This window comes from Xenopus laevis, chromosome 4L, assembly GCF_017654675.1.
Source record: "Xenopus laevis strain J_2021 chromosome 4L, Xenopus_laevis_v10.1, whole genome shotgun sequence".
In the NCBI taxonomy this organism is placed as follows: Eukaryota; Metazoa; Chordata; class Amphibia; order Anura; family Pipidae; genus Xenopus; species Xenopus laevis.
Genome location: NC_054377.1, coordinates 634,666 through 657,902, shown reverse-complemented (window position 1 = coordinate 657,902; position 23,237 = coordinate 634,666). Strand labels below are relative to the sequence as shown.

General features: G+C 43.5%; 1 protein-coding gene across 1 annotated transcript; it reads left to right on the top strand.

The window, feature by feature from the left end:
• Positions 1 to 1,966: 1,966 nt before the first annotated feature.
• On the top strand, positions 1,967 to 22,860 carry XB5969033.L (uncharacterized XB5969033 L homeolog). Its single transcript, NM_001094903.1, is given in 10 exon segments — positions 1,967 to 2,113; positions 8,809 to 9,159; positions 12,259 to 12,585; positions 15,182 to 15,289; positions 15,568 to 16,044; positions 16,940 to 17,317; positions 20,287 to 20,592; positions 21,091 to 21,399; positions 21,557 to 21,658; positions 22,061 to 22,860. Coding segments are annotated over 10 exon segments (2,532 nt in total). The 5' UTR covers positions 1,967 to 2,055; the 3' UTR covers positions 22,177 to 22,860.
• The last annotated feature ends 377 nt before the right edge of the window (positions 22,861 to 23,237 follow it).

Genomic DNA, 23,237 nt, shown 5'->3' with positions numbered 1-23,237 from the left:
AAATTCAAATTGAAAATAGCCGAAGTACACAGAAATTCGAACTTTTTTAATTTCACTTTGACCTTTGATATATCTGCCCCTATGTGTGGCTGATTTACAAAGGAGCAGTCAGATCAAACTTTCTAACATATATTCTCTTAGGGCAGAGACACACGGTCAGATTTGGGGAGATTAGTCACCCCGTGGGCGACTAATCTCCCTGAACTGCCTCCCGCCGGCTAGAATGGAAAACACGATTGTACTCGGTGCAGTTCGTTTTCCGAAGTTGCCCTAAGTTGCTTGACGAGGAAACTTTGGGCGACTTCAGAAAACGAAGCGAACCAATTGCCATCCCGCCGGTGATTTCCATTCTAGCAGACGGGATGCCGTTCGGGGAGATTAGTCGACCTGAAGAAAAGGCGATTTATTGTCGGGCGACTAATCTCCCCCAGTAGCTTCATGTGCCCCTGCCCTTATAGTGAGCAAAAGAAATGTACTAGAACTAATGCAGTAGAACTACACGTCTCCTCTCTCTCCCCAGACACACACACTATCAGGGCAGCCATCAGGGGAGGACAGGGGGGAGAGTTGTAGGGGGCCCCGAGGGTAAGGGGGGCCCGGCCACGCCACACTTACTTGATTAGCCGGGCCCCCCATCTTTCTGAGAGCTGCTGACTTCGAGAAGGCATGGACGTTTAAGGGGCCCTGGCCACCAATTTTCTTATAATGTGGGGGGGGGCCCTGGCCACCAATTTTTTTTTTCTCATGTGGGGTCCTAGCCACCAATAATTTTTAATGGGGGGGGCCCTGGCCACAAATGTTTTTTTATGGGGGGCCCTGACCACCAATATCTTTTTAATTTTTATAAACATGTGGGAACCCTAGCCACCAATATTTTTTTTGTTATTTTACTGTGTGGTGGGGGGCGGACCTGTGGGGTGGGGAGGGCGGACCTGTAGGTGGGGCTTGCTGTGGGCGCAGCCCAGGGGGGCCCAGGAAATTTTGTCGTATGGGGCCCTGCGATTTCTGATGGCGGTCCTGCACACTATATAGAGAATATTAGTGATATCAGTGAGGGGTTTGGGTGGGTCTGAATCTGATTATTCCAAGCAGAACTCCTATGTAGCTTTATCACTCAGCTTTCTTACTATACACATTTGTTATTCATTGTTACTATACACAACACTAACTGTCATCTCTATACACGTCACATTGTTCCTCTGTATCACATGACTGTTCCATATTTACTGAGCGACACATTGTAACTAGTGACACATCCCGCTGATACTCACATGTTCCTCTAGGTGTGACTTAGTCGTATGTCACTGAATCAGAATATTTCCACTTTACTCTTTATATTTCTACTACTCCCTGGGGTTGGGAATCTCTAATGTTACGTATTTAGAGGCATAACAAGAGCTGATTGATGAGCCCCCCCAGCCAGTCTGTATCTCTAAATCTCAGCCCCTTGTTGGAGTGAGTGACACAGAGAAGAAGGAAGGGAATGAGAGATAAAGACACATTGTTATTATTTGTGTTACAGGAATCAGTCCACACAGGAAGTTGCATTTCCTGTTGAGTCCAGTCACTACTCTGTGTATATTGAACCTTCCTTCCCTCAGATACAGGGGGGTTTCACGGTCATTTCTAGAAAAGAAACAGATTCCGACAGATAATGAACAAGGAACCTGCTAGATTGTCACTGTGTTGGCGGAATAGGAAACTGCCCTGGGGACCCTTCCTGACAGTTTGGGGAGCAGTTAGTTGTCCTGTAAGGAGGATACAGGAGAGTTGCAGTGAATTGTACAGTATTGTGGTGTCACTCCCCACTCCCTGTATCGACATAGAACACAGTTTCAGTTCCTGGGAGTGAGTGTTTTACATTAATGTCAGAAGAATGGGAGTTTCTAGCAGGGAGTTTTTCTGTCCTCTAGCTCCTCCCCTTACACAACTGAAAGCAATTTCTAATCTCTCAGCTCTGTCTCTAATGACAGTAGGATATTTTCTAAGAAAACATTTTCCCAGGAAGACGGTTTAACATGACCCCCAAGACTGTCGAAGGAACTGACAATCAGTATGGGGCCCTCCTGCTTCATCTGGTTCCTACTGATCTCACTCTCACCCAAAGCAACAGGTAAGATTTATTCTTCTTTATCTGGGGCCTAAACTCACAGCTCTGTATACACAGTACAGAACCTCTTTATTGTGTCAGGGTCCAGGGTTTAGTCATTTAGATTCTGCGCTGCCTGTTGAACTATAATTACCCATAAATTATTCAGCAACAACTGAAGAGCCACAGTTTGGGCAAAACTGTCACCATCTTGTTCTACTATCAATGTGTATCAAAGTGCTGAATATAACATGACAAAGATTGTAAGCTCTTCAGGGCAGGCGCCTGATTTCAGTCTCTCCTACTTGAATTTATTATTCTGATTCTGATTTATATTAACTGCCCCCCTGTGTTCCCTGGTGGTGCAATATATAGTGAATAAAGTAGCCCCTCTTGTAAAATATAAGGATATTATAAGTTACAGAGGAGTTTCATGACCATATAAAAGTACGAGGCCGAAGGCTGAGTTATACAGGTCATGGAACTCCGAGGTAACTTCTAATATCCTCATATTTTACAATTGGGGGTACTTTATTTATTATAATACACAAATTTCAGTGAGTCATGTGACAGAAATGACATCAGAACTCACCGTTTATAAGGATATAATTTACAGGATATTCATGGCTTTTGTGTATTATAAATAAATACAATATCATCTGCCCCGGAGATTATAGGCCTATGGCACACGGGTGTCTGTTGTGCCCGTTCGGTGTCATTCAGTTGATTGGAATTCTTGTTCTGCTTCTGGTCATCAGTGGATTTTATTTATAAAACAGACGTTTCAGTATTTTCTGGCTGAGGGGTAACACTTGGATTCCATTGAACTGAATTAAAGGTCAAAGAGCCACAACTGGGCATTTGTAGGAGCCCCCATTGCCTATAGTTTGGGCTGATCCGTTGGGCACAGAAATATCTCAATGGACCAGGAAGCATCTCATTGAATTAAAGGGGGGGGGCGCCTGTTACCTCCTTTTCTGAGCTCAGTAACCAGGGGTGATCCTGGCCCCTCTTTCTGTTGCTGCCGCCCCCGTGCGCTCACCTTTTTCTCACCGGAGAGGGTCCACGAGGGAGGCAGAGAGGGCCAGGACACTAGCACAGACGGCATAATTGCGATCTCTGCGATAGAAAAGACGAATTTCCGGTATGAAAACTGGAAATTCGACTCTTAAAGTGCCAGGAGCTGCATTTTTGCCTCCCCTGCTTCCTACTGGGGCCCTTCCGCCTGACGCGAGATTCTCAACTCACTTCATTGTGCAGAGCCCCTGTCAGTAACTAGTATCACTAGTCCCTGGTGACTGGCCCCATTAGATACACCACAGAAACCAAACATATAAATATATATATATATCTACTGCAGCTGCTGCTAACTGGATCATATGGACAGACAGTCCCTCAGAATGAAATATTCACAGCAGAAATAATTGTGCAATTCCTGCCCCTTACGGTACAATTACAGGGACAATTTTCACTCGTTTTCAGGCGGAGTCCGACGCGATGCGCCAAAACGCAGGCTTGTCGGATGCAACAGAAAACAAGGTAGAAAATACAAATGTCGGATGATGTCGCAGCATCTGCATCTGACAGTCGCGTGGCGGCGGATGAACGCTGTGACACCATCCGACATTTGTATTTCCTCGTATTTCCTCGCATCCAACAATGCTATGACTTGACTTATTTCTGTTGCATCTGACTTGACGCCTGCATTTTGACACAGAGCGTCCGCCGAAAATGCATGAAAATCGTCTGTGTTGTTGTACCCTGAGGGTAGGAGCTCCACGGGCGATTTACGCGTAATCCGATGTGCTGTGCAAAAACGCAGGCATCACGTCGGATGCAACAGAAATAATGCAAGTAATAGCATTGTTGGATGGTGTTGCAACGTTGATCCAACGCAACACAACTGTTGGATGCAGGTGCTGCACGTTGCGTCTGCATCTGACAGTCGCGTCGCGTCGGATCAATGTTGCAACTTCATCTGACATTTCCGTCTCTTACCTTATTTCTGTTGCATCCGACGTGACGCCTGCGTTTTTGCGCAGTGCATTGGATCACGCGGAAATCGCCCGCGGAGCTTCTACCCAAAGTTGTGCACAAAATGACCTCTCCAGGGAACTCCCAGTGTAGCCCCCCTCACTCTCAGCTCTGGGGTTGCCACAAGATCTCCACATTTTACCCCTGGTGAGTTTATTAAGGGGAATTAACTCAGAACCACAAACTGGGGCAAAATGTATCTCTTCAAACTCTTCCCCAGGTACCACCTCACACTTTTCCCATTGGATTTTCTATATGGTTCTGTGTTGGTGACAATTTTATAATTAAATATTATAGAAGATTCCCCTAGTGATTAGTAACTTAATGTGGCAGTTTAGCTTCACTCCCAGCAGCCAATGTCATGTTGTGTATATGGGATACAATCTTGTACATCCCACAGTGATCATTCATCATTCTATTATATTAACTCCCCAAACTTCCATTTTTTTATATTAAAAAGCAATTACCTGTTCCACTGATTTTTGGGGCCTGAGTATTTATTCAGCAATAACTTTACCTGCTGTTCTGTCTCATGTTCTCCTCCTACAGAACCGACTGTGATATTTCCTCTGTTTCTCTATTTTCCCTCTTTTCTTCTCTCTTCTGTTCTTCTTCCACTGCGTCTCTTTGTCTCTTCTTTCCCGACTGATGTCGCCGTATCATTTAACATTGACGCGCTTTACGCTAAAAGAACGGACACTTTATCAAAGGGTGAAATGGAATTTGCCACAGAGCAAAGAGAGGAAATTCTATTACTTATTCTAGACGTTCTTTTCATTTCTTTCTCATGTACAAAATGAAGCAGAACTAGGGGTGGGCAGAAAAGGTGGGGCTGCTCAAAACAACATATTCTCTGTTCCTGCTCCCACCCTGGGTTACTGGTTACTGAAAGGGACCCAGTTCTGCAAATAATTTGTTTGGAATGACATGATAGTCCGGATATGGGAGCTGTTCCCCAACAATTACTTAGGCTTGTCATCCAGATGAATCATTAGCTCCTGTAATAACTCACTCCAGGAGTAACAAATAGGATTAGGCAGGAGGTCTCAGTAGTAGAAGAAGATCAATAAGGTAGGACTAGCTAATTTGAGTGCTAGCTCCTGAAATAACTCACTCTAGAATTGACAGATAGGATTAGGCAGAAGGTCTCAGAAGTAGGAGAGGATCAGTAAGGTAGGACTAGCTAATGTGAGTGTTAGCTCCTGTAATAACTCACTCTAGGAGTGACAGATAGGATTAGGCAGAAGGTCTCAGTAGGAGAAGAAGATCAGTAAGGTAGGACTAGCTAATTTGAGTGCTAGCTCCTGAAATAACTCACTCTAGGAGTGACAGATAGGATTAGACAGGAGGACTCAGTAGAAGAAGATCAGTAAGGTAGGACTAGCTAATGTGAGTGTTAGCTCCTGTAATAACTCACTCTAGGAGTGACAGATAGGATTAGGCAGAAGGTCTCAGTAGGAGAAGAAGATCAGTAAGGTAGGACTAGCTAATTTGAGTGCTAGCTCCTGAAATAACTCACTCTAGGAGTGACAGATAGGATTAGACAGGAGGACTCAGTAGAAGAAGATCAGTAAGGTAGGACTAGCTAATGTGAGTGTTAGCTCCTGTAATAACTCACTCTAGGAGTGACAGATAGGATTAGGCAGGAGGTCTCAGTAGGAGAAGAAGATCAGTAAGGTAGGACTAGCTAATGTGAGTGTTAGCTCCTGGAATAACTCACTCTAGGAGTGACAGATAGAATTAGACAGGAGGTCTCAGTAGGAGAAGATCAGTAAGGTAGGACTAGCTAATTTGAGTGCTAGCTCCTGAAATAACTCACTCTAGGAGTGACAGATAGGATTAGACAGGAGGACTCAGTAGAAGAAGATCAGTAAGGTAGGACTAGCTAATTTGAGTGCTAGCTCCTGAAATAACTCACTCTAGGAGTGACAGATAGGATTAGACAGGAGGACTCAGTAGAAGAAGATCAGTAAGGTAGGACTAGTTAATGTGAGTGCTAGCTCCTGTAATAACTCACTCTAGAATTGACAGATAGGATTAGGCAGAAGGTCTCAGTAGTAGGAGAAGATCAGTAAGGTAGGACTAGCTAATATGAGGGCTATCTCCTTTAATAACTCACTCTAGGAGTGACAGATAGGATTAGGCAGGAGGTCTCAGTAGGAGAAGAAGATCAGTAAGGTAGGACTAGTTAATGTGAGTGCTAGCTCCTGTAATAACTCACTCTAGAATTGACAGATAGGATTAGGCAGGAGGACTCAGTAGGAGAAGAAGATCAGTAAGGTAGGACTAGTTAATGTGAGTGCTAGCTCCTGTAATAACTCACTCTAGAATTGACAGATAGGATTAGGCAGGAGGACTCAGTAGGAGAAGAAGATCAGTAAGGTAGGACTAGTTAATGTGAGTGCTAGCTCCTGTAATAACTCACTCTAGGATTGACAGATAGGATTAGGCAGAAGGTCTCAGTAGAAGAAGATCAGTAAGGTAGGACTAGCTAATATGAGGGCTATCTCCTTTAATAACTCACTCTAGGAGTGACAGATAGGATTAGGCAGGAGGTCTCAGTAGGAGAAGAAGATCAGTAAGGTAGGACTAGTTAATGTGAGTGCTAGCTCCTGTAATAACTCACTCTAGAATTGACAGATAGGATTAGGCAGGAGGACTCAGTAGGAGAAGAAGATCAGTAAGGTAGGACTAGTTAATGTGAGTGCTAGCTCCTGTAATAACTCACTCTAGAATTGACAGATAGGATTAGGCAGGAGGACTCAGTAGGAGAAGAAGATCAGTAAGGTAGGACTAGTTAATGTGAGTGCTAGCTCCTGTAATAACTCACTCTAGGATTGACAGATAGAATTAGGCAGAAGGTCTCAGTAGGAGAAGATCAGTAAGGTAGGACTAGCTAATATGAGGGCTATCTCCTGTAATAACTCACTCTAGGAGTGACAGATAGGATTAGGCAGAAGGTCTCAGTAGAAGAAGATCAGTAAGGTAGGACTAGCTAATGTGAGGGCTGTCTCCTGTAATAACTCAGGGCTATCTCCTGTAATGAACCCAGGCCTGGATTTGTGGAAAGGCCACCTTGGCCCGGGCCTAGGGCGGCAGGATTTTAGGGGGGCAGCATGAATACCAACCACACCCACATTGGTTCAAAAACACTGGGGATGTGCTGGAGATACAAAAAGTTTTAAATTTCCCATGCACCAATCCCCATTGCTCCTGTCCCCCTGGAGGGGACAGGGGCGACGAACGGCAGTGGGCATAGGGGCGCTCGCTATCTAAATCCACCCCTGAATAAATCTCTCTAGAAGTGACAGATAGGATTAGGCAGGAGGTCTCAGTATAAACGTTATCTCCTGTTGCAATTGACTCTAGGACAGAGGTTTAGGGTTTTCTTTCCCACTTATGTTTATTGACATTTTTAAAGTACCCTAAACAGTGTGATACGAATTAAAAAGGTAATAACTTGCATTACAGACTGTCAGCTTACATAATAAAAGGAAAATATCATCACACTGCCGTCGAATGAGAATAAAATTATTAAACACAAACTTTGAACAGGTTATTCGAGAAAAAAAAGAGAAAGAAATAGAATTTTCCTCTCTAACGTTGACAAGGGCAAAACATAAACAATCTGGTTACCAAGTTAATTTAAAAGATCGATTGATCTACGGACATCAGGCTAAAAGTGGCTATAGATCCGCTTGTTTGGCAACATCACCAAATGAGCAGATCTTTCCCCCGATATGCCATTAACGAGCATGGCTATATCGGGGCAATCCGATTACGATGTGCCGTGGGCTCCGGCGGGATCGGTCGGGTCAAATTCAAACCTGACTGATCGACCAAACGACCGATCTCCGCCGGACGAAAGATGTCGGCACACGCCACACAGAATCCGAAAATCGTACGAATCCTCGATTGGTGCGATAGGATCTGTGTGTCTATGGCCACCATTAGGGATTTCAGCAAAGCAATGAAAGACTCCAATGAGTAGTGCAGAAAGGGTTAGTACCCTGGGTGTCATTGGTAGTGTGGGGACTCAAATGGTTAAGCTCATAGATAGAGAAATCTCATGTGGATCATCACTATGAGGGTCTTGTACTCTGGGGAATTGAGTCTCCAACTGTAACATCTTTGTAGCAGGTCCTGGTAACCTGTGGGTGAAAGTCTCATATATTGTATTTACTGCCATAGATTTACTGTAACCAACTACATAGGAGATGAACTTTATGCTCCAAAATGAAGTGCAGAAGTGCCGCAGTTGTGTATATTGCACATTTATTATAAGCCTGGCCCTCTCTGCTAGAGATTTTTATGAATTTTATTGGATTTGGAGGCTGGGTATCTTAGATTTACTTTTATTGTGCCATTATACTTACTTTGTTGTTAATCATTTACAGGTTTTGTTACACTTTTACACTATGGGTACAAGCCCCCGTCTCTGTTTTGTATATATTATTATATTGTGGCCCTCCCGACATTCCTGGACTACAACTCCCAGAATTCCACAGCAGCTGAAGGGAAGCTGGTCACCCCATAATTCATTTATCTCATCAGAGATGCCCATTTTGCACATTGCCCTGTGCCCATCTTCCATTCTAGCTCCAAACCGTATTACATTTACCAATCTGTAAAAATTATGTCTTTGTTTTTTGTTTGTTTTTTAATTTCCTTTATTTGCCCTTTAGATACTTTGGGGGTCAAAACAAGTGACTTTCCTATTAAATTCCTGAGGAACCAAGAAGCCTTCATCCCATGTACAGTAACTGATTATGGGGCTGGGGAACTGGACGTGAAGCTTTTCTCTTTTGAGTGGAAAATGAAAACCTTGAATGGAAGCGACAAACAAGTTTATCTGTATGTGTCTGGGACTCACACCCCCACCCGGCCGGGATCCTACATATCAGACAGTGAGATTATAAGAGGCAATGTGGCACTTCACTTACCCCGGGTTCAGTTCACAGATGAAGGAGAATATACCTGCACTGTCTTTTATACCCCTAATAAAGTAGTGGGACATTCTACTCTGCAGGTGTCAGGTAAGTGATATTTATCACCTGTATCTTCATTTTCCTAAAGTCAGAGGACAGAATTGTACAATATTTACTCAGCGGCACATGGTGGGAGACATTGGAACCAATCACGGCAGGTTTTATCCAATAGACACTCACCAGTTGCTCAGGAAAAGGAATCTTGGCAGTGATGTCATTTTATTCCAGGCAGCCAATCAGCTTCCTGCTTTCATTAATGGAATAATTGAGGGTCACCTGTCCCAGCGATGCTCCTGGATCCTAACAGAGATATAACATCCAATAGGGTCATTCTTAGTGATCTACTTATCACCAAACAAATACACATATTAAATATACAGGATCCTCCCCCAAGTCTCATGGTCGGTTTATATAGAGCATTATATTTAGCAATACGTTATAATAATAATATTGTGACAAACTTGGGACAAACAGTAAATCAACATTCCCTTCTAATTTTCCTGCCACATCCCCATGGGTATACGTTTTTGCTCAATGTTATTCAGTTTCAAGTAATTTTTGGGAGATTTGTTGTAGATTTAACTGTGAGCGACAATTTATAACATGAGACACTAAAGTGAGACAGAGTTTAACCCTTCTGATTCACATAGAGGGGTCTGGTCTGAACAGACTGAGCAACATCAGTTGGATATAAAAAGTCAAATAAATCTCTGTGTAGATTTAGCAAGTGGCAACAACTGCTTTGACTGGAGACTTCCCTTCAAACTATTGTGACGTTTGTGATATTTATTGAGACATTTGAAATGTGAATTTCAATTGCTTTCGACAGTGATCTATAATGTGGTTTATTGTTATTGAACTGTCCTTGTATCATCTGATTTAAGAATGAGGGGCCCCTCCCCAAAAGAGATTATTTGCTTTTATGAGTTAGGGTATTTTACTGTTTTTCTGGTCTGATTAATTTACAATAAATATTCGTTTTTGCATTAGGATTTATGATAACATGTTACTACTTGGGGAATTTGTCTTCTTTTTTCTTCTGTATTTAAATTGTTGTAACTTATGCACTTTATTACATAATAAATTACATAATGTTAATTTCAGTTACATTATATTTTCTCCCTTGCTAAAAAGGCACCCGACCCTTCCTTATACCTATCTAATGTATCAGCCTGTACCCCTGATTCACTTCCCAGCTCTCCCTGTAACACCCCTTTCCCTCCTCTAATCTCATTGGCTCCCTCCTGTCTGCTGGGAGGAGCTACTGGTGAATAAAGCATCCGACCCTTCCTTATACCTATCTAATGTATCAGCCTGTACCCCTGATTCACTTCCCAGCTCTCCCTGTAACACCCCTTTCCCTCCTCTAATCTCATTGGCTCCCTCTTGTCTGCTGGGAGGAGCTACTGGTGAATAAAGCATCCGACCCTTCCTTGTACCTATCTAATGTATCAGCCTGTACCCCTGATTCACTTCCCAGCTCTCCCTGTAACACCCCTTTCCCTCCTCTAATCTCATTGGCTCCCTCCTGTCTGCTGGGAGGAGCTACTGGTGAATAAAGCATCCGACCCTTCCTTGTACCTATCTAATGTATCAGCCTGTACCCCTGATTCACTTCCCAGCTCTCCCTGTAACACCCCTTTCCCTCCTCTAATCTCATTGGCTCCCTCCTGTCTGCTGGGAGGAGCTACTGGTGAATAAAGCATCCGACCCTTCCTTGTACCTATCTAATGTATCAGCCTGTACCACTGATTCACTTCCCAGCTCTCCCTGTAACACGCCTTTCCCTCCTCTAATCTCATTGGCTCCCTCCTGTCTGCTGGGAGGAGCTACTGGTGAATAAAGCATCCGACCCTTCCTTGTACCTATCTAATGTATCAGCCTGTACCACTGATTCACTTCCCAGCTCTCCCTGTAACACGCCTTTCCCTCCTCTAAACTCATTGGCTCCCTCCTGTCTGCTGGGAGGAGCTACTGGTGAATAAAGCATCCGACCCTTCCTTGTACCTATCTAATGTATCAGCCTGTACCCCTGATTCACTTCCCAGCTCTCCCTGTAACACCCCTTTCCCTCCTCTAATCTCATTGGCTCCCTCCTGTCTGCTGGGAGGAGCTACTGGTGAATAAAGCATCCGACCCTTCCTTGTACCTATCTAATGTATCAGCCTGTACCACTGATTCACTTCCCAGCTCTCCCTGTAACACCCCTTTCCCTCCTCTAATCTCATTGGCTCCCTCCTGTCTGCTGGGAGGAGCTACTGGTGAATAAAGCATCCGACCCTTCCTTATACCTATCTAATGTATCAGCCTGTACCACTGATTCACTTCCCAGCTCTCCCTGTAACACCCCTTTCCCTCCTCTGATCTCATTGGCTCCCTCCTGTCTGCTGGGAGGAGCTACTGGTGAATAAAGCATCCGACTCTTCCTTGTACCTATCTAATGTATCAGCCTGTACCACTGATTCACTTCCCAGCTCTCCCTGTAACACCCCTTTCCCTCCTCTAAACTCATTGGCTCCCTCCTGTCTGCTGGGAGGAGCTACTGGTGAATAAAGCATCCGACCCTTCCTTGTACCTATCTAATGTATCAGCCTGTACCCCTGATTCACTTCCCAGCTCTCCCTGTAACACCCCTTTCCCTCCTCTAATCTCATTGGCTCCCTCCTGTCTGCTGGGAGGAGCTACTGGTGAATAAAGCATCCGACCCTTCCTTGTACCTATCTAATGTATCAGCCTGTACCACTGATTCACTTCCCAGCTCTCCCTGTAACACCCCTTTCCCTCCTCTAATCTCATTGGCTCCCTCCTGTCTGCTGGGAGGAGCTACTGGTGAATAAAGCATCCGACCCTTCCTTGTACCTATCTAATGTATCAGCCTGTACCACTGATTCACTTCCCAGCTCTCCCTGTAACACCCCTTTCCCTCCTCTAATCTCATTGGCTCCCTCCTGTCTGCTGGGAGGAGCTACTAGTGAATAAAGCATCAGAGAGTTTATTGTATGTTCTTATTTTATTTGTACACAGAAATCAAACATTTTTGTCTAACATGAGGGTTCAGCACAGTCATTGTCCCATTCCTTCCTTCCATTCCCCTGTTATAGTATCAGATTATTGTACAAAACAGATCACTTATTTCTTTCTATGCAGCTCCCCCAACTGCCAGTCTGACACCTACTGATATCACAATGGAGCCTGGAATGGAGAAGACAGTTGTATGTAAAGCCAATGAGTTTTATCCCAAAGACATAACTTTCCATTGGATAAAACACATCGCTGGTTCCAGAGTTGGTCTGTTACAAGAAGACGGAGTCTCTTACACTCACCCAAAAAAGAACAAAGATGAAACCTACAATCAAACAAGTTTTCTGCGGATTAACCCAACACTAGAAGATAATGGGAATATATATTCCTGTAATGTGTCCCACAGATCCATGGAAACTGATCTGCACTTCAATCTCACTCTCTCTGTGACAGGTAAAGTCTAGTCTACAAACTGAGTCAAGTCTATCACAATGAAGCTCAGTTACGAGGGCTCCTTTACGTCCACAAGCTCAGTGGGTAACTTGCACTATTCCCACCAGTGACTTATAACCACTATCATTAAATGTACTTGCATCCAAAGACACTTCACACATCCATATAGTTGTGCCATTTAGTCCTTTCTGCCTTCCATTCCAAATCAGGAGCTGCTGCACCTATTGATGAAGGGAAACCTGGAGCTACAACCACCTCCAGACCAGACAGCAGACAGTTCCCTTTGTGTCCTGTATCAATAGACATAATACACTTACATTTAAAGAATCAGGGGCAGTAGAGAATAAATGTAATGCTAAGTACCCCCCCCATGTAAGCCAAGAGGTACAAAGAGGAAATTATAACCATATAGAACAAGTGCAGCACCAACCCAAAGTGCCATGTTGGTTTCCACAAGAAGGCCCTGAGACAGGCACATTCCAAATACCAAAATAGAAAAAGTCTTTGTTATCAATTTTCAAACACACATTAATTCATAAGACTTACTACTTAGGTGTGGACGCCTGTGTGTCCCAAATACAGGGATTATAAGGTAACGATATGCCGGATCAGAACCTGCAAATTCACATTCCGGTTGAATCCAGATGCCAAATACCCATTCACCAATTGGAGTAATTTATAGTAAGGAAGATCCTGCCTAAAAGTGAATAAGCCCAGAGAAGAAGAGCTGACACTTGTACTGGGGGGAGTGACAGTGTGAGAAGAGCTGACATTATATTGTACAGGGGGGACGTCGCATGTCACCATGATTTCATGTGAGTTGGAGGCAGGTCTCCCATCAGAATTTGCAGGGCCCCTTACGACAAAAATATGTGTTACCCCCACAAGTAAACAAAAACATTGGTGACTAGGCCCCCACACAAATTTTAATTGGTGGTCAGCGACCCCTCAAGTAAATAAAAACCCATTGGTGGCCAGCCCCCCGCAAGTTTAAAAAAAAAACATTGGTGAGCAGGGCCCCCTCTACAAGTAAAAAAACCCCATTGGTGGCCATAGTCCCTACAAGTAAAAACAAAAACATTGGTGGCCAGGGCCTCCCTACAATTTTCTTTAAAAAAACAGCATCGGTTTCCCTACAATTAAAAAAACCATTGGTGACCAGCCCGCCCCCCCAAGTTGATAAAAAACATTGGGGCCAGCCCCCCCCCCTAAGTTAAAGAAAACAACTGAACTTATAGAAGCCAACGGGCCCAGTACAATTGTCCCCCCCAATGCTCCTCTGATGTCTTGGTTGGAGGCCTGAAAACAATGTATTTGGGGGTGGAGTTTGAAGTTTTGTCCCTAATTGGGTCTCAAGTGAAACTTGTATGGAAAGTCCAAAAACCACTGGTGTGAACTGATAGAACATAACATCCCAGAGTCTCAGCTTGTAGCATATAAACTGAAGTGGGTTTGTTAAAGGGATACTGTCATGGAAAAACATGTTTTTTTCAAAACACATCAGTTAGTAGTGCTGCTCCAGCAGAATTCTGCACTGAAATCCATTTCTCAAAAGAGCAAACAGATTTTTTTATATTCAATTTTGAAATCTGACATGGGGCTAGACATATTGTCAATTTCCCAGCTGCCCCTGGTCATGTGACTTGTGCCTGCACTTTAGGATGGAACTACTTTCTGGCAGGCTGTTATTTCTCCTACTCAATGTAACTGAATGTGTCTCAGTGGGACCTGGATTTTACTATTGAGTGCTGTTCTTAGATCTACCAGGCAGCTGTTATCTTGTGTTAGGGAGCTGCTATCTGGTTACCTTCCCATTGTTCTGTTGTTTGGCTGCTGGGGGGGGAAAGGGAGGGGACGATATCACTCCAACTTGCAGTACAGCAGTAAAGAGTGATTGAAGTTTATCAGAGCACAAGTCACATGACTGGGGGCAGCTGGGAAACTGACAATATATCTAGTCCCATGTCAGATTTCAAAATTAAATATAAAAAAATCTTTTTGCACTTTTGAGAAATGGATTTCAGTGCAGAATTCTGCTGGAGCAGCACTATTAACTGATGTGTTTTGAAAAAAACATGTTTTCCCATGACAGTATCCCTTTAAAAAGGGGAACAATTTGAAGACAAGTTCTATTTCAATATGTGTCTGATGTTCTGGGGAAAAGTTCCGGGGAAGATTCGGATTTTGTTCTGGTTCTGTAGAGCTGGAGTGTGGTCATCTCTCGACATTTCTGTCTCTTTCATTGTAATATTTATACTGTTTAGACATATCTAGGGATAAGCGGAGTGAAGTAATTAATGAAAATAGCCAGAAGTATAGAAGGATTGGGGTTTCCTCAATCAAATATGTGACTAGTAACTATGCCGAAACTGGGACTTAACCCCCAAGATTTCTCCTCCTGGACAGTCTTATAACAAACAATACCAACTATAATATTAAAAAGGCAATATTTATTCCCAACGATGCCATAATAGTGTGAATTAAAACCTTATTAAAAACAGGCAGTACTGCATCTAAGGAGAGGGCCCTCACCCAAAAGTACTTAACCTCAGTTTCGGCATAGTTAATATTTATACTGTATTTTGTGTCATTACAGAGCCAGACAACCAGGGAAGCACAATTATTGGAGCTGTGGTTGGAGTGTTACTTCCAGTCCTTTTTCTGGGTCTGTCCATTTGTATCTACATGATGTTCTATAAGAAAGGTGAGATGTAGAACTCATACACTGCCACTAAACTTGTATTAACATCAACTGATGAGAGACACGGGCAGTGGCCCCAGGGCCCAGAAGATTTAGAGGAAACTCTAATGGTGCCGACCCTGATAAACGGAGGCCCAGAATATTCGGTATTAGTTTAATAATATCCTTTCAATGACTCCCCAGTCTTCCTGACATTGAAGGACCCAGTGTGTCTCACTATTATATTAATACCCAGAGTTATTAGATTTTTCACTAATACTTTGACTTTTCATTTTTACTAGTGGCGCCAAAACTCTCTGCCATTACCGGAGCAGAACATTTGGTGCATATGAACAGGGCGACTCTGTGCTGCCAGATCTCTGGGTTCCGACCCAAACCCATCAGAATTACATTGTGGCTGAAAAGAAAAGGGGGAGAAGTGATGGAAATTGACTCCTGGAATTCGGAGACACAAACGGGTTCCTCTGCCCCAGTGTCACATCACAGAGAGGAGCAGCGTGTGGTTATTGACCCAGAGAGAGAAGGGTTAATGAGTAATGGGAATGGGACTAATCTGCTCCCAGCACAGAGACCTCTGCGAGTGGAAATGTTTCCTATAATAACAACAAGTAAATCTCAGCGACTTTCCAACTGTCAGTGCACAATCCATATAACTCCAGACATAGAGGAAGATGATGGAGCAGAACTGACAGTGAGGGTCACTCACTCTGCCCTGAGACTCCCCATCTCTGAGTCCTGTCGGCTGAAGGTCAGGGGAGGTAAGTGGCAAATAAATGTTCACTCAATTTACCCCCCTCCCCAAAAAAAAATATTCGGCACCCCACAGAACTTAATAAAATAACCATTGGCAGACATATTTTATTGAAATGCTCATTATCATGAGTGAGTTACCCTTGAATGAGGACTCCATCAAGTTCATACATAATAAATCGGAAGAGTAAGAATATCTCCTTTATGCCCCATGAAAGCAGCAGCTGTGACTACAGTCATTCAAATTAGTAATTACGGCCGAGGGTCCTGTTGGCTGTAGTGTTCAGAGCAGGGGTGGGCCCTTCCGTGTGTGTAGATCCCCCTTTCCAACACTGACAGTCACTCCATGCTCCAAACTAACTGGGGACTATGGCAATAACTAAATAGCAACATTTCTTTAGCTCACCCATCTTTCTCATGGGCCCAACTAGGAGGAGTATTTAAGAAAGGGGCATGACCTGTTCATGAAAAGTAGAGATTTGCATATAATAAAGACCTAGTGGGTGTAACTTGGCAACTGCAACCCCCCTGCCAACAACCTTCCCTGGCTCCCCCACCATCTCTATCCATGGGGTCTGGGGCTATGAGGTCAATGATCATTACTTGGCCCCCTCTGCCTACATTCCAGCACCTTCACACACACTGTGCTCATGGGGGTCTCCTCCTTTCTAGTTACACCATTAGATAAACTAGTAAGAGCAAAACATAGCAGTTTTTGTCCTAAGGTAAATAAATAAATGTCTCATGATCAAATCTCTTATGGAAATGTGTGGAAAGAAAAGCAAGAAGCTTAATGCTGTTCATTTATGTAGAGGGTACAATTAACTGTATCATTAATTCCTATTTCACAGCCAAACAGAAATTCCCAGTCTGACTGTCACCTCTCTCTCTTTTATTATTCAGTTAAACCCAAATTAGCAAAGATTATATCCCCCCTCCACATCCTCCATGGAGAACCCCTGACTCTGACCTGTCCCATCTATGGGTTCAAGCCAAAGCCTCTCTCTGTTACTTGGCTGAAAGTGGATCCGAGGGGTCGGGAAACAGAACTTCTCAGCTGGAAACGAGGTACCACCAACATTAATGATCCCAAATATTCCCATCAGCTGGCAGAGGATGAGAGAGAAGAGGGAGAAGAAGAAGATGATATGAACTATTTTGTAAGCAATCTGACCCTGAAGCCCACAGTGAAGGAATATCATGGGACTCAGTACGTCTGTAGGACTCATCATTATACAACAGAACATACAGCAGAGAAACGTATGGAAATGCAGGTTTTATGTAAGTACTTAAGGTGATAAATTACAGTTGTAAAGAGTTAATGAGTTGTATATCATGAGCCCACCCTCTCCCTCTGTCACAAAAAGAGAACCTAAACCCATGAGACATTTAGATTGTCAGCTCTGCTGGGCAGGGACCTTCATCTTTCTTTGTACCGACTGTGAGGACTCACCCTGGTGGTCTAGCGGGCCGGCAGGGACGCCCTCCGCGTTGATCCTCTTCTTTCGCTATGCGGCACGCACTTCTGGGTTTTGGTGTGTCGCTAGTGTCATGATGTCATCACAATGGCACGAAATTCGAATATTTAAAGGGGCTCTGTGCACAAACTCATTGCCCGTTGTTAGGTGTAACTTGTTAGTATCTGGGTGTGATTCTACTCTTTTTTGATTCCTGTTTTGACCATTGCCTGCCTGATTATTCTGAACTCTGCCAAATCTGACCCTTGCCTGCCTGACTACTCTGAACTCTGATTATCCTGACCCTTGCCTGCCTGACTATTCTGATTCTACCGGTATTGACCCTTGCCTGTCTGACCTTGCTTGAGCTCTGCCTGCACTCACCCGGCCTGTCTGACTACGCTTTGTCTATTCCAAGTACTGTGCCTTCCGTCCAAAGACTTTATAACGACCGTGCCCCTTTGCTCATCCAGAACTCTTGCTTGACTCCTCTCTTATTAAGACCTGGCGGCATCCAATTAGCGGAGGGTTTCTCCTGAACTGAAAGACCGCTGTTAAAGGCAGAAGTGGAGCCAAGCCCAGTGAGCCTAGCCTCTGTTCTGGATTTTGGGAGCCGGTCGTGACACCATCACTTAGCATATCAGTTCCTCATAAACCAGATCCATCTCACCAATCAGTTCCTCATAAACCAGATCCATCTCACCAATCAGTTCCTCATAAACCAGATCCATCTCACCAATCAGTTCCTCATAAACCAGATCCATCTCACCAATCAGTTCATCATAAACCAGATCCATCTCACCAATCAGTTCCTCATAAACCAGATCCATCTCACCAATCAGTTCCTCGTAAACCAGATCCATCTCACCAATCAGTTCCTTGTAAACCAGATCCAGCTCACCAATCAGTTCCTTATACACCAGATCCATCTCACCAATCAGTCCCTCATACACCAGATCTATCTCACCAATCAGTTCCTCATAAACCAGATCCATCTCACCAATCAGTTCCTCGTAAACCAGATCCATCTCACCAATCAGTTCCTCATAAACCAGATCCATCTCACCAATCAGTTCCTCGTAAACCAGATCCATCTCACCAATCAGTTCCTCGTAAACCAGATCCATCTCACCAATCAGTTTCTCGTAAACCAGATCCATCTCACCAATCAGTTCCTTGTAAACCAGATCCATCTCACCAATCAGTTCCTTATACAGAAGATCCATCTCACCAATCAGTCCCTCATACACCAGATCTATCTCACCAATCAGTTCCTCATAAACCAGATCCATCTCACCAATCAGTTCCTCCTAAACCAGATCCATCTCACCAATCAGTTCCTCCTAAACCAGATCCATCTCACCAATCAGTTCCTCGTAAACCAGATCCATCTCACCAATCAGTTCCTCATACACCAGATCCATCTCACCAATCAGTCCCTCATACACCAGATCTATCTCACCAATCGGTTCCTCATAAAACAGATCCATCTCACCAATCAGTTCCTCATAAACCAGATCCATCTCACCAATCAGTTCCTTGTAAACCAGATCCATCTCACCAATCAGTTCCTCGTAAACCAGATCCATCTCACCAATCAGTTCCTCATAAACCAGATCCATCTCACCAATCAGTTCCTTGTAAACCAGATCCATCTCACCAATCAGTTCCTTGTAAACCAGATCCATCTCACCAATCAGTTCCTTGTAAACCAGATCCATCTCACCAATAAGTTCCTCATAAACCAGATCCATCTCACAATCAGTTCCTTGTAAACCAGATCCATCTCACCAATCAGTTCCTCGTAAACCAGATCCATCTCACCAATCAGTTCCTCATAAACCAGATCCATCTCACCAATCAGTTCCTCATAAACCAGATCCATCTCACCAATCAGTTCCTTGTAAACCAGATCCATCTCACCAATCAGTTCCTCATACACCAGATCCATCTCACCAATCAGTTCCTCATAAACCAGATCCATCTCACCAATCAGTTCCTCATAAACCAGATCCATCTCACCAATCAGTTCCTCATAAACCAGATCCATCTCACCAATCAGTTCCTCATAAACCAGATCCATCTCACCAATCAGTTCCTCATAAACCAGATCCATCTCACCAATCAGTTCCTCATAAACCAGATCCATCTCACCAATCAGTTCCTCATACACCAGATCCATCTCACCAATCAGTTCCTCATAAACCAGATCCATCTCACCAATCAGTTCCTCATAAACCAGATCAATCTCACAAATCAGTTACTCATACACCAGATCTATCTTATTCATCAGTTCCTTATACAACAGATTCATCTCACCAATCAGTTCCTCAGCAGACATGTCAAACAGTCATCTGATGTAGTAACAGCCCAGTAACCCAAAGTATGAACCCTTTCTTATCCCTAAATGGAAAAGCATAGAAGTCGCTAGCGTAATCTTTAGAAGAAGCTAGAGCAGAAAGCACAACTGGGACATGACCTGGGCAGATCGCTGGCAGGGTTGTGGTGGACAAGGGGTCTGTGGTTTTCAACTTGTTTATTAATGACCTGGAGGTGGGCATTGAAAGTACTGTTTCTATTTGTGCAGATGAGACTAAATTGTGCAGAACTATAGGTCCCATGCAGGATGCTGCCACTTTGCACAGTGATTTGTCTAAACTGGAAAACTGGGCAGCAAACTGGAAAATGAGGTTCAAGATGTTTGGTCATTACCTGGCACCTTCATCATGAAGAATAAATGTGATTTTGCCATTCATGCACCCAAGGGGTTAAATTCATGTTTTCTTTGTTTAGCCGTGCCAGAACTGGATCCCATAGAGAACGCACCAGAGGTTCTATATGTTGGGGATGAGATGAAGTTGTCCTGCAGAATCCATTCCTTCCATCCACGGACATTGGATGTTTCCTGGTACAAAGAGAATGAGATCTTGACATCACACGATGATCCAATACTCCATAATGCCAGTGGGTTGTTGCATTTCACCAGTCGTACAACCTACACTCCTTGTGTGAAGGACATTGGGAAGAAGTTCAGGTGTGAGGTCTCTCATCCAACTCTCCAAAATCCCAAATGTGTTTCCTGGGAACTAAAATATCTGAGTAAGTAGAACCTGATCCTATTTATCTTATCGTTGGAGATTTGTATGGATTTAACAGTGGGCTAAAACTACTTCTATAAGTGCCCCCCAGACACACACACGGCAATGAAGCCCTTTACATCACAACTATACAAATATTTATACAGTTGCATAGGTTTCTGATCAAGTACCAAAGATCATATTTTCCTTCAACTCATAAATGTTTTATCAGATTGGCACTAAAGGAATATTATACACACACACTCCCTATCCTGGGTTACAGGGTCGGTACAAAGAGATTGGGGTGTTCTACTAATTCCTATTATGTTCCCACTGATGGGATTTGATGGGAGAGGAACTTGGGTCATTTCTGATTAAATCCATTTCTTTTATTATAACAAATATTTCTGTGTTATTGGGTCCTGAACTCCCTCTTTCTTCTCTCTCTGACCCGTAACCCATTGACTGAACTGATTCAGTTCTTACATCCCATAATCCTCTGCTTCTGTTTATATTACAGTAAGTGAGCCGAGGGTAAGTGCCATAAAGTGTGACCCTGAGGTTCCTGGGTGCAACCAAACTACAACATTATCCTGTGATATAGAGAAATTTTACCCTAAAGACCTCAAAATCCGATGGTATTGGGGGCTGGAAGTCATCAAGTCAGAAGGTGATCCAGAAGGTGCCAAGGAAGACCCAGAATCAGGACTTTTCTCCAGAACCACAGAAATACAGATCATTCCCACTATTAATGACCACGGGAAACAATTCCTCATGGAGATAATTCACAACTTCAAGATCTACAAAAAAACATCCATGAAATGTAAAGGTAATTAGAAGTTTCTGTTGTTGTAGATGTGGGGAGAGCTGATCACTGTACCTCAGTGACCATTCACTCAGCTGCTTTAGCCTCTCTGAATTTAATAGATAGAAAGAAGGACTCCATTTCTGATGACATATATAAATATATACGTTTTCCCTTTCAGGGCTGCCGACAGCAGAGCATTCTGGGAAATTATTCACCTGCCTGATAAAACACAAGGAGCTACCTCAACCGATTGAGAAGAATATTTCTCTGAAGCTCCCGGGTGAGTGCTCTGTGTTTGTGGGATATTTTGGGAGAAGATCAGGGAAGTAACAATAGAAAGATCAGGGCACTGGCAGGGGAATTGGGGTCACAATGGGGGGCACTATGGCTACATATCTGCTCCATGTAATTAACTGCCCATTTTAGTATCTTGACAATTTTCGAATCATATAAAACCAGCCACTAAAAATGTGACTCTGTCTATAACTATGGTAACCAGTGGTAGTCACGTCCAATCAGAGCCGGACATTTTTCATGAACAAAATCATTGTTTTTTTTAAATGTTGTTTGGCATGGGAAACTAATGAATGGTTTTGTAGAGTTTTGAAGATATTAATTGGGAATTATTAGAAAATCATCTGCAGTTTTTGCATTTTATTCTCCTGTTTGTAACCACCCACAGCTCTAAAAGAAGTTGCACCAAAAAAAGCAGAAGAAGTGGATGGGCCAAGAATCGTTCCAGCAGAAGTGGGAGAGATTGAGTGTGTGACCCCCAACCAGGTCCGGACTGAGAATTAAAATAGGCCCTGGCATTTCAGGTACACAGAGGCCCAATCAGCCCACACAGAGGCCCAAACAGTCCCCACCAGCCCATTAAATAGTGACTTTCTATGGGACCTTATAGCAGCCCCTCTGGCATTTGCCAGAACCCACAGATTGCCAGTCCGGGCCTGCCCCCAACCCCAGGAAGGGAGAGTCTATTACTCTTCAGTGTATTGTGAAAGGGGTGCATGTCAATCATGGCATCTTCTCCTGGAGTGATGGAATATTCCCCATTGATGAAAATCTCATAGACAACTCCAACCTCACTGATGGCTCCGGCTGTATCTCCAAGGTCACCTTCACTCCTGATGATGATGATGATGATGGGGAAATCAGATTTGAGGCCACATTTAACTTAGTAACCACTGAGAGAACCTTCCAACTGCCATGGGTGGGGGATTTTAAACAGGGGGTCTATAATAGCCCCTATTTAGAATGCTGAACCTAAAAGAACCTATTTATATGTGATGCTTGATGTTCTACCATGGACTAGAAATGCCTAAAAGTGAACACTATCCCAAAATGTTTTTGTTACACAGTGTGACATGTTAGTGTCACATGATGTCAATGGTTTCAAATGGGTTTGTGTTCCACCTGAGGAAGGGGTTGTTCCCCCAAAAGCTTGTGCCTCATTTTTCTGCAATAAAAGAGTTAAAGGCATTTGCTGGCATATGGGGGTGAACTTCTTCTTACTAAAAGGGATCCTGTCATCGGAAAACATGTTTTTTTCAAAACACATCAGTTAATAGTGCTACTCCAGCAGAATTCTGCACTGAAATCCATTTCTCAAAAGAGCAAACAGATTTTTTTATATTCAATTTTGAAATCTGACATGGGGCTAGACATATTGTCAGTTTCCCAGTTTCCCCAGTCATGTGACTTGTGCCTGCACTTTAGGATGGAACTACTTTCTGGCAGGCTGTTATTTCTCCTACTCAATGTAACTGAATGTGTCTCAGTGGGACCTGGATTTTACTATTGAGCGTTGTTCTTAGATCTACCAGGCAGCTGTTATTTTGTGTTAGGGAGCTGCTATC